The sequence below is a fragment of the Sinocyclocheilus anshuiensis genome, unplaced genomic scaffold (assembly GCF_001515605.1).
Source record: "Sinocyclocheilus anshuiensis isolate Anshui unplaced genomic scaffold, SAMN03320099.WGS_v1.1 scaffold1067, whole genome shotgun sequence".
Taxonomy (NCBI): Eukaryota; Metazoa; Chordata; class Actinopteri; order Cypriniformes; family Cyprinidae; genus Sinocyclocheilus; species Sinocyclocheilus anshuiensis.
In genome coordinates, this window is record NW_015547739.1 from 409,981 (window position 1) to 424,443 (window position 14,463).

The following is a 14,463-nucleotide window of genomic DNA, read 5'->3' on the forward strand; positions in this document are numbered from 1 at the left end:
TCACGGTTAGTATTACCGTGTCATCTTTTAATTATCATTAAAACCGTATTAGATTACCGCGATTTGAACAACTCTAAAGCACAGTTTTCAGTAACAGTCTCATGGGCGCACAGCAGCAGAGTAGTTTCATTTTGAGTGAAAACAGGGCGGAAAAGCTAGGAGGTTTTAAAGAGTGCTAAGGGAATTATACAAATGAATAGATGAATTAATTAATTATATGACTGTACCTCTGAAGGTTCTGACGGTCTTCAGAAACGATTCGATGGCATTTTGTTTTCATCTTTGCTGCATGTAATACCTAAAGGAAGTGTTCTTAATCGCAATACTGCTTTGTCCTCGGAGGTTACGGGAAACAGCTCTAATTCAGCTTTTCCATAAGTGCCACCTGCTGTCAGCGAGTGGATTTACAGAGACCTATATTTACATTCAGTCTGGATTATACAAACAAAAAGTCACTTTATTTGTTGTTGGTTGATTTTTAAATATAAAACCTGGTGAAGTGATTTATGTGTCAGTACTTTTTCAACATCTCCAGCAAATTTTAACAATGTCGTGATGATACTGATAACCGTGATAATTTTGGTCACTATAATCGTGATAAGAAATTTTTATACCGTTACATCCCTATTTGAAAAGTATAGATATTCGGTACAACAGGGAAGAACTGCAGAATATAATGTCATACAGATATTTTTAATATTTTTATATTATTAAAAAATGTTGTCCATCAGTGGTGGCAATCAGTAGGCTAATTTCTAATGAAGAGACCAATTTATATGACAGATTTTAATGTAGGCTTTTATACATATGTAAACATTATTTAATTACCATTATAACTAGCTATCTCACAAATTTTTGCTCACTCAGTGTTTTTTTAATTTTACAGTGGGGTAATTTTGGTGCAGTAGCACGAGATTCAATTCAAACTTTGAATTGAATAAAAAATGACAAGTAAGCAGTCAGTAATAAAATAAGAATAAATAAAGAAATTAATAATGATAGCACAAATAAAAAATAACGACAGGCCTTTGGATTAAATAAATTGCTTTTTAGTTTTTCAGGTAGGTCTAACAGTAGGGTTAAGATATTTAATTTTTTTTTTCTTTTTTTTTTTACCAATTAATGCCGCGGCACCCCGGTTGGGAAACACTGCTCTAGACTGCTGATTCTGCCTTAGAAATGCAGTCCTTTTAAAAACAGCCTCAAAGCCGCACCCTCTGTCTTCTGAAACGCTGCTCACATTTAACCTTGAGCTGGCAGTGCGAAACCCTCTGAAGTGATCAAGAAGAGAGACGTCATGCTAAATGACTGAAGTGCTGCTTGTTCTAGTGGCAGAGATTGAAGAAATACACGCTTCATGCTGGCAGAGAGAGCAGGAAGAGTCTGGTGTCTCTGTCTTTCCTGCAAACTTCCCGATCCTTGAGCTGTCATCAGACTGATGATGAGCTTCTGTTCTGATTGGCTGAGGCTTTTTAACACTTTTGTAAAAACAAAAATGATATTTTGAGTTATAAAGATCATTGGACTAGGTTTTACAAGAAAATACTATTTCTGTCTTTCTACTTCAAAATTTCATGTTTAGTTTGTGTTACTAGCCATTGTCTTTATAATTACTGTGAGTTTGTTTTTATTCATTATGTGTTGAATTTGAGACAAAAAGTCATATTCCTGGATAAAAGTGGCTGCCAGATACATAAATGTAAATATAAAAATTACTAAATAAAAACAAAAGGAATATTATTAGTTTAATATTTTACTGTAAACAAAAAAAAGAGTATTTACTGTAATAATAATAAATATGATGTATAAATAAATTAAAATAAATAAGTTAAAACACATTTAAATATAAAAATATACAAGTATATAAATAAAAACATATTAATTTCTTCAACTTTTTGTCATGACCATGTTAGAAGTATACTATTCAACATGTTATTTAATGTATTAAATAATAATAAAGAGTCATTGCTAATAAAGGTTACTGCTGATGATAAAGTTTCACTTGTTTTGAACGCAGAACAGTGAAATCAGACACATTTCTGTAATTTGACAGACTCAATACAGTTTATTTTACATCAGTACTAAGCTGCAGCTGCATGCACTGAGAGGTAAAGTGAAATAGATACTGCACTATTATACTACAGTTATCATTGCATCTGGTTCAACAATAGAGCAATAGCCTTTCATCTCGGTCTGCAGTAGAGAGCATGTCTGTACATGATTTTATGTTTGTATATAATGATTTTAGTTCTCTATCTCTGTGAGAGCGGCCCGGTGCTCTGACTCAACACACTGCTGAAGCGCTTGTGTGTAATCTGAACACCGTATTTGGATCCGAACACACACACTTGAGCTCTGAATTGGGCGGCTTGCGTTTGGGACGTTTGCTGATTCAAGTGTATTTTAGGAAACTTGGCTCTCTTTAGTAAGAGCTCGACTGGAGTAATTACAAACGCGGAGCAGCGGACGCTTGCATGTTTTCGGGCGGCTGAGGGCGAGCGATGTTTCATTCATGCAGAACCCTCACCGCATGTACAGAGAACGAGTTAAAATAGCACGTAATCAAGACACACACGTGCCTGGAGTTTAGGGTTCCTGTGCCGCTTTAGCATTGGACGGTGACGTCTCTATTTCAGACGGACTGGAAAGACCACATCAACGGCAGATGATCTCAGAAACACCCTCGTAACTCAGACGCAGACCTGCAACTAATGACTGAGTAATCTAACGATAATCTTGCCGATAAGGTTAACTATTCATATCAGCTCAGCTCAGCTCTCAGCTACATTTAGTTTAAGCATCAGCTTATCTCAGGGTTTAAAAGACAATTAATGCTTAGTAATATTATTGATTTGAGTTAGGGCTGCACGATTAATCGAAATAAAACCGAAATCGCAGTATGGTTTAATGCGATTACCAATTCACAAAGGCCGCAATTTAATTAAATAAATATATCCACTGCGTGTTTCAGAGTGATGCGGCACTGTGCATTTTATTTATTTAATAGTAGTATTAGTAGTAATATTATTACTATTATTATTTATAGACATTAATATAATCACAACATTAACTATTATTATTATTATTATATAGCCATTATTATATAATTATAACAAACTTGGATTTTTCTTCTTTTTTAAATTGCATTTTAAATCACAATCGTAATTGTTCTTTGAAAAATTGCAATCCACTAATTTGCAGCACTGGCATCAGATGAGCACAAAGCTTGAACTGAATTGATCTGAATAATGACTCTGTAGAGATGCTGAAATTGAATTTTTTCCATAATTGATTAATTTTGCAACATTGACACTGTTATTTTCTTGTTTGCTACTGTAAAGCTGCTTTGAAACAGTCTGTATTCTATAAACAGAGCTCAACGCTAAGGATTTTTTCTGCTTGCCCTGCCAATATTTTCACTGGCCCTGCCACACACACACACACACACACACACACACACAAAAAATGATAGTTGTTGTTAACATTATTTTTGACCCATGTTATAAATAGTTAAATTTTACAGTTCTCCATTCCAATTTCAATACCACAGAAAAAAAAAACTAGCCTAACAAATATAAAGTTCAAACATTATTAAAGGCAAGTGAACAGTCAGTAAATAAGAACAAATTACAAGCAATAGCACAACTAAATAAATAGAACAGTGATACAAATTAAAGATGCTTTAGATGTTTAGATTTGAAGGTGTTCAAGTATAGAAATTGAATACTTAAATGTAAAATAACATATATTCTTCACTGTGAATAAATTAAATATTTAGATTTATTTATGGGTCTAATATGTATGTATTTGTCCGTTCAAGCGCAAGAAGATGCAGAAAGAAACTCTATACGGGGCTAGCGTGTTGCCTGAGACACGGCTCTATATGTGACCCTGGAGCACAAAAGCAGTCTTAAGTCGCTGGGGTATATTTATAGCAATAGCCAACAATATAGTAATATTGTATGGGTCAAAATTATTGATTTTTCTTTTATGCCAAAAATCATTAGGATATTAAGTAAAGATCATGTTCCATGAAGATATTTTGTAAATTTCCTACCGTAAATATATCAAAACTTAATTTTTGATTAGTAATATGCATTGCTAAGAACTTAATTTGGACAACTTTAAAGATGATTTTCTCAATATTTAGATTTTTTTGCACCCTCAGATTCCAGATTTTCAAATAGTTGTATCTCAGCCAAATATTGTCCTATCCTAACAAACCATACATCAATGGAGAGCTCATTTATTCAGCTTTGAGTATGGTTTATAAATCTCAATTTCGAAAAATTGACCCTTATGACTGGTTTTGTGGTCCAGGGTCACATATGTGTGCACTGTACACACAGAACACACTGAATGGGGTTGTTATTCACGTTGTCTTGTGCTTGAATGCGTTAAAATCGCTTTAATGTTCATATTGGCAAAGTGTATTTGTCCATTAAAAGTGCAAGAAGACGTGAAATCTGAGCACAGTTTGAGACATTATTGAGACGTGAGATTACAGAGATCTTTTTTCAGGAGGAACATCTGAGACTTAAGCAAAAGTTGAATCTCATTGCAGACAGTTGAGATATTGAGGAGATCTCGTTTGTGAAATCTCTCTTTCCTATGGGAACACAAGCTGTCTGAATACGTGCATGTGAACTTCACACACCCGAGTGTTGTTCACAATGGCCACTCCTTATGTAAGCACACCTGTCTGTCGCTCTATCGCATGATTGATGAATTCATTTATGGTGGAAGATCCAGTTTCCTCCCAAACAGCCTGCAGCATCTCCTGAATATAACAGCAGGGTGGATGTTGTTCGACGGCTTTATCAGCAGGTGTTGTAGAGTTTCTGCCATTCAGACAACACTCTGTGAACAGTAAATGCACTTGCATCTCCAAATGATTTTATGATACAAAATTATTGTATTATGTTATGTGTTAAAGACAAGACAAAATGTGATCTGTTAACATATGTGACCCTGGACCACGAAATCAGTCATAAGGGTCAATTTTTCGAAATTGAGATGTATACATCATCAAAATCATCTTTAAAATTGTCCAAATTAAGTTCTTAGCAATGCATATTACTAATCGAAAATTAAGTTTTGATATATTTACGGTAGGAAATTTACAATATCTTCATGGAACATGATCTTTTCTTAATATCCTAATGATTTTTAGAATAAAAGAAAAATCTAAAATTTTTACCCATACAATGTATTTTTGGCTATTGCTACAAATATACCCCAGCGACTTAAGACTTAAGGTTTTGTGCTCCAGGGTCACATATCTGTGTATATACAGCCTGTTAAACCTGCCGCTGTCATCAGTAATAATCAAATAGCAATAATGCTCAGAAAAAAGAAAATCCACGAATGCCCTTGGGGGAAAAAAATGATGTGCTTTATTCATATGAGTGTAGGCCTACTCTGTTGAATTAATCTGCTGTTATAGTTTAACTGGTGAAGTTAGGCTACATTATATATTATATACATTATATATTTCGTAGTAATATATTATTTGTTCGTCATTTGTGCTGATTAAATATTTAGTGAAATACTAGAGAATACTTTAATAATTCTGGATTAGATAGAACTGGTGGAAAACAACTTTAAATATGATCGCAGTGCAATTATGTGAGGAAAGAGGAGAGATGAGTAAACTTTTTTTTTTTTATGAATGTATAGATTGAATTTATACTCAAATTTATACTTGAACTTTTCGTTCATTGCTTGTAATGTTTTTTTGTTCCCCTTTATTACCTTATATTTGCTTATATGTTTTGAAGCTATATTTAGTTAATAATAGTTTTTATTTTTAATAATTTAATACAAATACGTTTATATAATTTTATAATTTAATAAAAATGTATATAATTGCTATATTTAACAGTCAAATATAGCAATTATTTCATATATGATGCAATATAGTATTATTGTATTGCATATATAATGTATTAATAAGATTAAGAAGAATTTGGCACAGAACCACATTTTCTTCATTGGAAACATGGAGAACAGGGTCAGATTGAGCATCGGCATCCTGTCGGGGTTTCCTCGACCTCCCGCCTCCGATTGAAACTACATGTGTTTGGGAGGATGCTGAAAACATAATGAAAGAGGTTTGGTTGGCTACAGTTTTTTTTAGAAGACTAAAAAAGATGAACGTTTGGAATGCCTCCAGTATTTACTAGACAGTTATTTGTAATCTGTATTCTAAACCCGGTGAACTCTTTAACCAGTGGCAGCTTTCCAAACCCAACATGCCTTCAGCCCACTTAAACAGATGAGTTAGTTATGTGCAGGACCCTCCAGCCAAATAACATATTTGGGTCATCTGTTCCACTGCCCCACTTTTAGTCCCCCTGCAAGGCCCCTTCCTCTTTCAGCCTTTCTATTTCCTTCATCTGGAGTTGCACAGGCTGAAGGCATGGAGACTGTTGTGTGTTTTGAAGGCAGGGTGAAGGTCTGGGTCAGCTAGTTCACTAATGACAAAAACAACCCTCAGACGGGATGGGGCTCAAAGAGAAAACATGGGTTGTAAACTGCACTACATGCTGCTACTATTGACCCGTTCAACATCATTTAAAGGTTATTGTGGGAAACTGGAGCAAAATGTTACTTAATAAAGCAGTCTGGTTTCGTAAGTAAAGATTTAATTAATTTTCTCCAGAGGGGCTTTGATTTTTAACAATAACAGATAAATCTTCAAAGACAGACTTGTTGTGAGCTCTGAGGTTGTTAATCAATTGTATGCTTTTGTTGAACCCATCTGTTCACATTGTCAACTTAATTTTTTAAAGAATCGTGTTTAATAGCAGAATTCATGGTGAAAACTACATTACCCATGATGCTGTAGAGAAAATTCCACCAATCAGAGTCGCAGCGAGCACTTGCGCCAAAATATATATTTAGCTCTGCCCATTCTCATGAAGCTCCACCCACTCCCGTGAAGCGCCGCAAATGACGTAATCGAGTCACGTAAATGCTCTCAAAATACTTGCATATTTGTGTATATATATGCGTATTTTGCATTGAACTTAAAATACATTGTTTTTATAGACATAACCAACAACTTTAAATTAATATTTTTATATTTCTTCATCGTTTTAATTCGATTAATGTCATTTAAATGCTTCATGGGATTGTAGTTCTTTCCCTCACTAAAGCCATTAAGAACACAGTCTTGTACTTTTGTCTTATTGTCCGATTTACTTTTTTTTTTGCTTCAAATCAAAGTTTGTAATGTGATTCTCATCTTAGCTGGTTGGCTTGGTTCGTGGTTTATAATGCTTTAACAAAGACTTTTTAAAAATTCCTATGGCAAAAATGCTTCCAGAACCACTGCTGCTGAAAAAGTGGGTGGGCACTAATGCAATCTATAACTGGATATTAAAAGCCAACGGTATGAAGGAGAAGAAGAAAAAAGATGGCATGAAGGCGGGATGATTGTCCACAGGTGTGCCTCTGTTGTCATTCATGCCCCGGATTAGATTTCACACAGGTTTTATTTGGGAAACCTCAGCTGTTGATGTCAGCCTCGGGCCTTAAGCACCAAAGACAAAGAATATAACTCCAGAGTCCTTTCAGAAAGATGGACGTTATATAATCTCATTCAAAGAACTTTTCAAACTCTAAGGGACTGGCCAGGAAATATGTAATCTGTATTCTGTTTTTGTGTTGCTGGTTTGTCTTTTTGAAGGACTGAAACACTTTTCTGAGGTTCGGCTTGAAAAGAGTTTTGTATTTACTTGAGACTGTTGTAAACACGATTCTTTTAGAGAGGAAGTAGGCCTATTTTTATCCTCTTTCCCATAGACAATTGACTCGTATAGATTATATGAATGAGTGACCAATTAAATTACATGGAAAAGGAATGTTTTGCTGCTCTCCCACCAGTGGGGCTGCAGAAAGTTTGAGACGTGAACGGCCTTAGAGGAGTTCATGTTTTTTCCTTTCCTTTGACCTCAGCGTGTCTGAGTCCATGGGAACTGTAAATAAAATATGTGCATAAAATGCTCGTCGATCTGCCCTTTGGGCCGGTGTTAAACATGCGTGCCGACCCTGAAAAAAAAACTATAGAATTTGCACTTATCTGAAGCAGAATGCCTTGACATCTGTTGGCATGAGTGCTTGTTTGTAAAACCCTTGGTTCTGCCTTGTTTTATTTTGCAAAAGTCTCTTTACAGTTTATGTGAAACTCTCGAGTGTGCCTCATACTTTGTGAAGTTGCAGATGTGACCTAGTTCTGCCACAGGAATCATTACACGTCTTGTTTTATTTTCTAGAGAAAACAAAGCAAATTCCAGTCATCTTTTCTGCAGGAAAACTGCCTTTATCTGTCACTGCTGGACTTGAGTTTTGTATATCGTGCATGAAGATGAAGGTCCCTGTGTGTGTTTGCAAAGCTGCTGATGCAATTGAGTGCACAAGTTTACATTCCTCTTGCGGTATCTGCAAGATGTCTAACGTTTAAAAAATAATGCATTTTGTTTTTTTTAAATTTAGTATTGGCTTGATGAAGCTGTTTTCATAACAGATATATTCCACAAAGCAAAAGAACAACTGAATGAACATAAATGATCCTGTCTTGAGTTGTGAAGCTGCCACTGTTCTTTAGAAAAAGCACATTTTGAGATGTTCACAATTGAGGGACACACACACACAAACTATGATAGATGCAAACATTTATTGATAAGAATATCCTAGGAACCAAGGGGGAGAACACCTTTGTAAACAGGAAGAAAAATGTAAATTGTTATTATTTTGTCTTGTGGTAAATATAATCTTTATCTCATATATTTGTGTTTTTGAACACACATCTTTCCAAAGCTAACCTAATTTGTTTACGAAAAACTTAATCTTTTATGAAAACACCTGTCAGATTGTAGCTGACATCACCAGATCAAATATGCAAAGTCAGTGTTGTCTGCTCGTGTCCCAGTTTTCTAGAATTGAGTAAATGCTATGACTTAAGCCACAATTTATGTCTCAAATTTTCAGGCTGATAATCATAGCTATGTATAGCTATCAGCTTACTGATTTTTTTTTGTTTCTTCATAGAGACATGTCATGTGTAAACCTCACTGTGACACTAGCAGTCCTCTGTACGGACTTCAGGCCAAACTAATCACCTTTTGTCTCTGTCCTTGTAGGATTCCGTAAGATCAGCCTAGATGACCTACGGAAGGCCTACATTGTTAAAGATGTGCAGCAGTACATCCTCCACCGCCTAGACCAGGAGGAAGCCCTGCGACAACACCTTACCAAGGAGACAGCAGAGATGCTGAACCAGCTTCACATCAAGAGCAGCGGCTGCTTCCTGTACCTTGAGCGTGTTCTTGATGGAGTGGTTGAGAACTTCATCATGCTGCGGGAAATCCGAGACATCCCAGGAACACTGAATGGACTCTACCTTTGGCTCTGCCAGAGACTGTTTGTCAGAAAGCAGTTCGCCAAAGTCCAGCCCATCCTTAATGTGATTCTGGCTGCCTGCAGGCCGCTGACTGTCAGGGAGCTCTATCATGCAGTCTGGACTAAAAACATGACTTTGACGATGGAGGATTTTCAGAAGAAGATGGACATTCTCTCTAAGTTGCTTATTGATGGACTTGGCAGTACTAAGATCTTATTTCACTACAGCTTTGCTGAATGGCTCCTGGATGTTAAACACTGCACACAAAAATACCTTTGCAATGCAGCAGAAGGACATAGAATGATGGCCATGAGTTACACGTGCAGCGCAAAGCAGCTTAAGCCTCTGGAGGTGCAGGAGTTTGCCTACCACCTGATCAACTCGAACCTGCAGATTGAGCCCTTTAATCTTGCCCTTTGGATGGTGTGGAATGGCACCCCTGCTAAAGACTCCCTGTCCACTTCAATCCCAAAAGAACAGGAGGTACTCCAACTACTGGTCAAAGCTGGGGCTCACGTCAGCAACGAAAATGACCACGCTTCATGCATTTTGCAACAGGCCTTGGAACGCGAGGACTCAATTCGAACTATACTAGATAACGGTGCTTCTGTTAATCAAACTGACTCCAACGGGAGAACTCTTTTAGCCAATGCTGCATACAGCGGGAATCTGGATGTCGTGAACCTTCTTATCTCCAGGAGAGCCAACATGGAGTTGGAGGACAGCCTTGGACAGACAGCACTTACTCTGGCAGCTAGACAGGGCCACACCAAGGTGGTCAACTGTCTCATCGGGTGTGACGCTAACATCAATCACACAGACCATGATGGCTGGACTGCCCTTAGGTCTGCAGCCTGGGGAGGTCACTCGGAAGTTGTGTCTGCACTCCTATATGCAGGTGCTAAAGTGGACTGTGCAGATGCTGACAGTAGGACTGCCCTGAGAGCTGCCGCTTGGGGAGGTCATGAAGATATCGTCCTCAACCTCCTTCAGCATGGAGCCGAAGTCAACAAGGCAGATAATGAAGGACGAACGGCGCTGATCGCTGCAGCGTACATGGGTCACAGAGAAATTGTAGAGCATCTGTTGGATCATGGGGCTGATGTCAACCATGAGGATGTGGATGGCAGGACGGCACTCTCCGTCGCTGCTCTTTGTGTGCCAGCCAGCAAAGGTCACGGTGCTGTTGTGAGCTTGCTGATTGACCGTGGAGCCGAGGTAGACCACTGCGACAAAGACTGCATGACCCCGCTTCTGGTGGCTGCCTACGAAGGCCATGTGGATGTGGTTGATCTGCTTCTAGAAGGAGGAGCAGATGTTGATCACACTGATAACAATGGAAGAACGCCTCTGCTTGCTGCAGCGTCTATGGGACACGCTTCAGTTGTCAACACTCTGCTTTTCTGGGGTGCAGGAGTGGACAGTATCGACAGTGAAGGCAGGACTGTGCTGAGCATTGCATCCGCACAGGGGAACGTGGAGGTTGTCCGAACTCTGCTGGACAGAGGACTAGATGAAAACCACAGAGATGACGCGGGCTGGACGCCATTGCACATGGCCACTTTTGAGGGACACAGACAAGTTTGTGATGCTCTCATTGAACAAGGTTCCCGCTGCACAGAGGTTGACAACGATGGACGTATCCCTTTGATTCTGTCTGCTCAAGAGGGTCATTATGACTGTGTGCACATCTTACTGGAGAACAAGTCGTGTATTGACCAGAGAGGGTACGATGGGAGAAATGCTCTCCGAGTTGCAGCGCTAGAGGGACATCGAGACATCGTGGAGTTGTTGCTGAGCCATGGGGCGGATATTGACTTCAAGGATGCAGACGGTCGCCCAACTCTTTACATCCTGGCACTTGAGAATCAGCTGGCCATGGCGGAGTACTTCCTCGAAAACGGAGCCAATGTTGAAGCCAGTGATTTGGAAGGAAGAACGGCCTTGCATGTGTCGTGTTGGCAAGGCCATGTAGAGATGGTCAGATTACTGATCAACTACCATGCGGATGTGAACTCATGTGATAACGAGAAACGATCCGCTCTCCAGTCAGCAGCTTGGCAGGGTCACATAAAGATTGTTCAAATCTTGATTGAAAATGGCACCGTTGTAGACCACACATGCAATCAAGGTGCTACAGCTCTGGGCATCGCCGCTCAAGAGGGGCACATTGATGTGGTTCAGACTCTTCTAGAGCATGGTGCAGATCCAAATCACGCTGATCAGTTTGGACGCACTGCCATGAGAGTGGCAGCCAAAGGTGGTCACACATCCATAATAAAACTCTTGGAAAAATATGGCGCCACAAGTCTCAGTGGCTGCAACCCGTCTCCCGTGCACACCATGGAGCAGCAAACGCCCGCTTCGCTTGCTGGGAAAGTACAGTCACTCACTATAAAGTCCAGCAGCTCTGGAAGCACAGGAGCTGGCGACGTGCATTCTGCAGGGCGAGGACAATCCAATGGACCTATTCATGCTTTCAGCTCACCATCTGAGTCTCCAGACTCAACCGTGGGCCGACAGAAGTCCTCCCTCTCTAATAACTCTCTCAAAAGTTCTAAGAACTCTTCACTGAGGACCACTTCATCCACTGCGACTGCCCAGACTGTCCCCATCGACAGTGTCCATGCCCTTTCTTTTATTGAACAGATCCAGCAGCATTCACTGCCTCGCAGTCGCAGTCGTCAATCAATCGTTTCTCCCTCCTCCACCACCAGGTCCATCGGCACTCAGCCTGGCTCTCCAACCAGCGAGTATGATTGGAGCCAGGTGAAGCCAGGCCTGAAGTCCACCAAAGTGTCCAAGAATGGCCAAAACTGCTCAAACAAAGGAACATCTGGTGAGAAGAAGAAAAGCAAGAGTGGCTCTTATTCACAGAGACAGGTTCTTGAGTACGAACTTACCCAATTTGATAAAAGGCTTGTGATCAATAAGCCGGTGTCCAACATTGCAGTTAAAGATCCTCAGTGTAAGATCATGGTGGGAAGATCCAGCGCTCTGGATTCTGTCCAATCGCAGGAGAAGTTTTACATTGAGCCCCAGAGCTGTGCAGAGAAGAAGAGGAACGGCATTATGACCAACCCCAACTACCACCTACAGGGAAACCAGGTTTTTCTTGGGAGAGTTTCAGTCCCCAGAACTGTTCCCAGCAGGGGCCACCAGGACCTTCTGGACAATTACCCAATAGGAGAGACTGAATTAAGCTTCAAACAAGCCCTACAGCTCCAAATTGAAGGATCAGACTCTGGGTTAAACTGCAAAAAAGAGACGCCATTATAACTGGTGAGTACATGACATTTAAAGACTATTGCACAGTAGTTCAAGTTGAGAGATTTTGTGGCTGAAAGCACATTTGTGACTTACATTCACAGTATTAGATTGTCATGTCGATTTACAGTGTATTATTACATAAAGCTGTAATTTTGTAGTGTTTATAGCGGTGAGTCGTTTATATAAATATATGTAGAGTATAAATCTTTTGCCTTTTAAAAATCCTTGTCAGTGGTTCTCAAACTATGGTACATGTACCACAAACTTCTAAATGCTACTGTTGTGGTATATGTTTGTTTTTTAGATGCTTTTCTACTGCAAAGTGCAGCGTGATTTATCTAAACAACAGGAATATTAGTTAAAATCTGGTCTTTGTTGTTAAATACGTTGGTTTTCAATGAAACTTGTCGACTAGGTGGTGCTTGGGCACCTTGATTCGGTCAAAGGTGGTACTTGGTCTGAAAAGTTTAAGAACCACTCATCTACGTGTTGTGAGAATGCCAATAACTTCTTAAATACTGACTCAAGAAGTTTTGATGCCATTTCAGATGTCTTAATCCTAATTCGTCATTCAGAAAGAGACTGTGCCAAAGTGAACGCTTTCATCCGCAAAATAACTGAAACCATTTTCCACACTTCTCTGTGGAACATCTCAAGAAGAAAGGAACGTGAGAGAACCGAAGAGGGATTATTGCCCAGTGGTGATGCAAATTAATACTTGTGCCTGTCGATGCTCCAGCCTTCTTGTGGTGACCATGATGCACACAGACGCTTTTAATTTAATGCATTAATATTTAATAGGCAGTGGATGCACTTTCTTCCTTTGTTTTGTTTTTTGAAAAAAAAAAACGAATTTAGTATTTAGGGGTTTTTTTGCCTTTTAATGCTTTGTTTGTTTGTTTGTTTATCAGAGTTTACTTTAAAAAAGAAATGTAAATTTTTCTGTTTGTTTTGTCTTGAACTGTATAAGTGCAACTGACAGCAATGTGCCGCTGGAGTACGTTGTTTCCTTTGACAGAGATCGCAAACTCTCCGTCGTATTCACATCTTTAAATCTCTTAAAGTCTCCATTAGTCCTTCGGTGCACTCATAAAATCACGAAAACAGTCTTAAAAAAGCCGCTTCCATGTGTGCTATATTTGCTAATATCATATATTTAATAGGCAGTGGATGCACTTTCTTCCTTTGTTTTCTTTTTTGAAAAAAAAAAACGAATTTAGTATTTAGGGTTTTTTTTTGCCTTTTAATGCTTTGTTTGTTTGTTTGTTTATCAGAGTTTACTTTAAAAAAGAAATGTAAATTTTTCTGTTTGTTTTGTCTTGAACTGTATAAGTGCAACTGACAGCAATGTGCCGCTGGAGTACGTTGTTTCCTTTGACAGAGATCGCAAACTCTCCGTCGTATTCACATCTTTAAATCTCTTAAAGTCTCCATTAGTCCTTCGGTGCACTCATAAAATCACGAAAACAGTCTTAAAAAAGCCGCTTCCATGTGTGCTATATTTGCTAATATCATGGTGCTATGTTTTGACGTTGCCTATTATAATTGTTTTTATTATAAATTTTGAATCACAAACGTCATTTTAACTCTATATTATGTTTGTAGCATTACTGATGCCCTTAAAGAAGAGTAACTCTGGCTTTACCATACTTCATTATTTAGTCCCTGTGGGACCTGTCTTTGTTTGTTTGTTTTCCTCTATTTACATTTGCATATTTAAACTACCAATGGTGTATCGTTAACTAGAGTTTGGTGCTAAATGCAGAGTTCTCAGCGATTGAAGAAAA

General features: G+C 38.7%; 1 protein-coding gene across 2 annotated transcripts in view; it reads left to right on the top strand.

The window, feature by feature from the left end:
- LOC107704470 (ankyrin repeat domain-containing protein 50-like) overlaps nt 1-13,484 on the top strand; it is a 37,050-nt gene extending 23,566 nt beyond the window's left edge. For both annotated transcript variants that reach the window (XM_016507400.1, XM_016507399.1), the window contains 2 exons: nt 9,147-12,688; nt 13,225-13,484. In XM_016507400.1, coding sequence (XP_016362886.1) covers nt 9,147-12,685 — 3,539 coding nt within the window. In that variant the 3' untranslated portion in view covers nt 12,686-12,688; nt 13,225-13,484. The remainder of the gene's footprint in view (nt 1-9,146; nt 12,689-13,224) is intronic.
- Nucleotides 13,485-14,463: the final 979 nt, after the last annotated feature.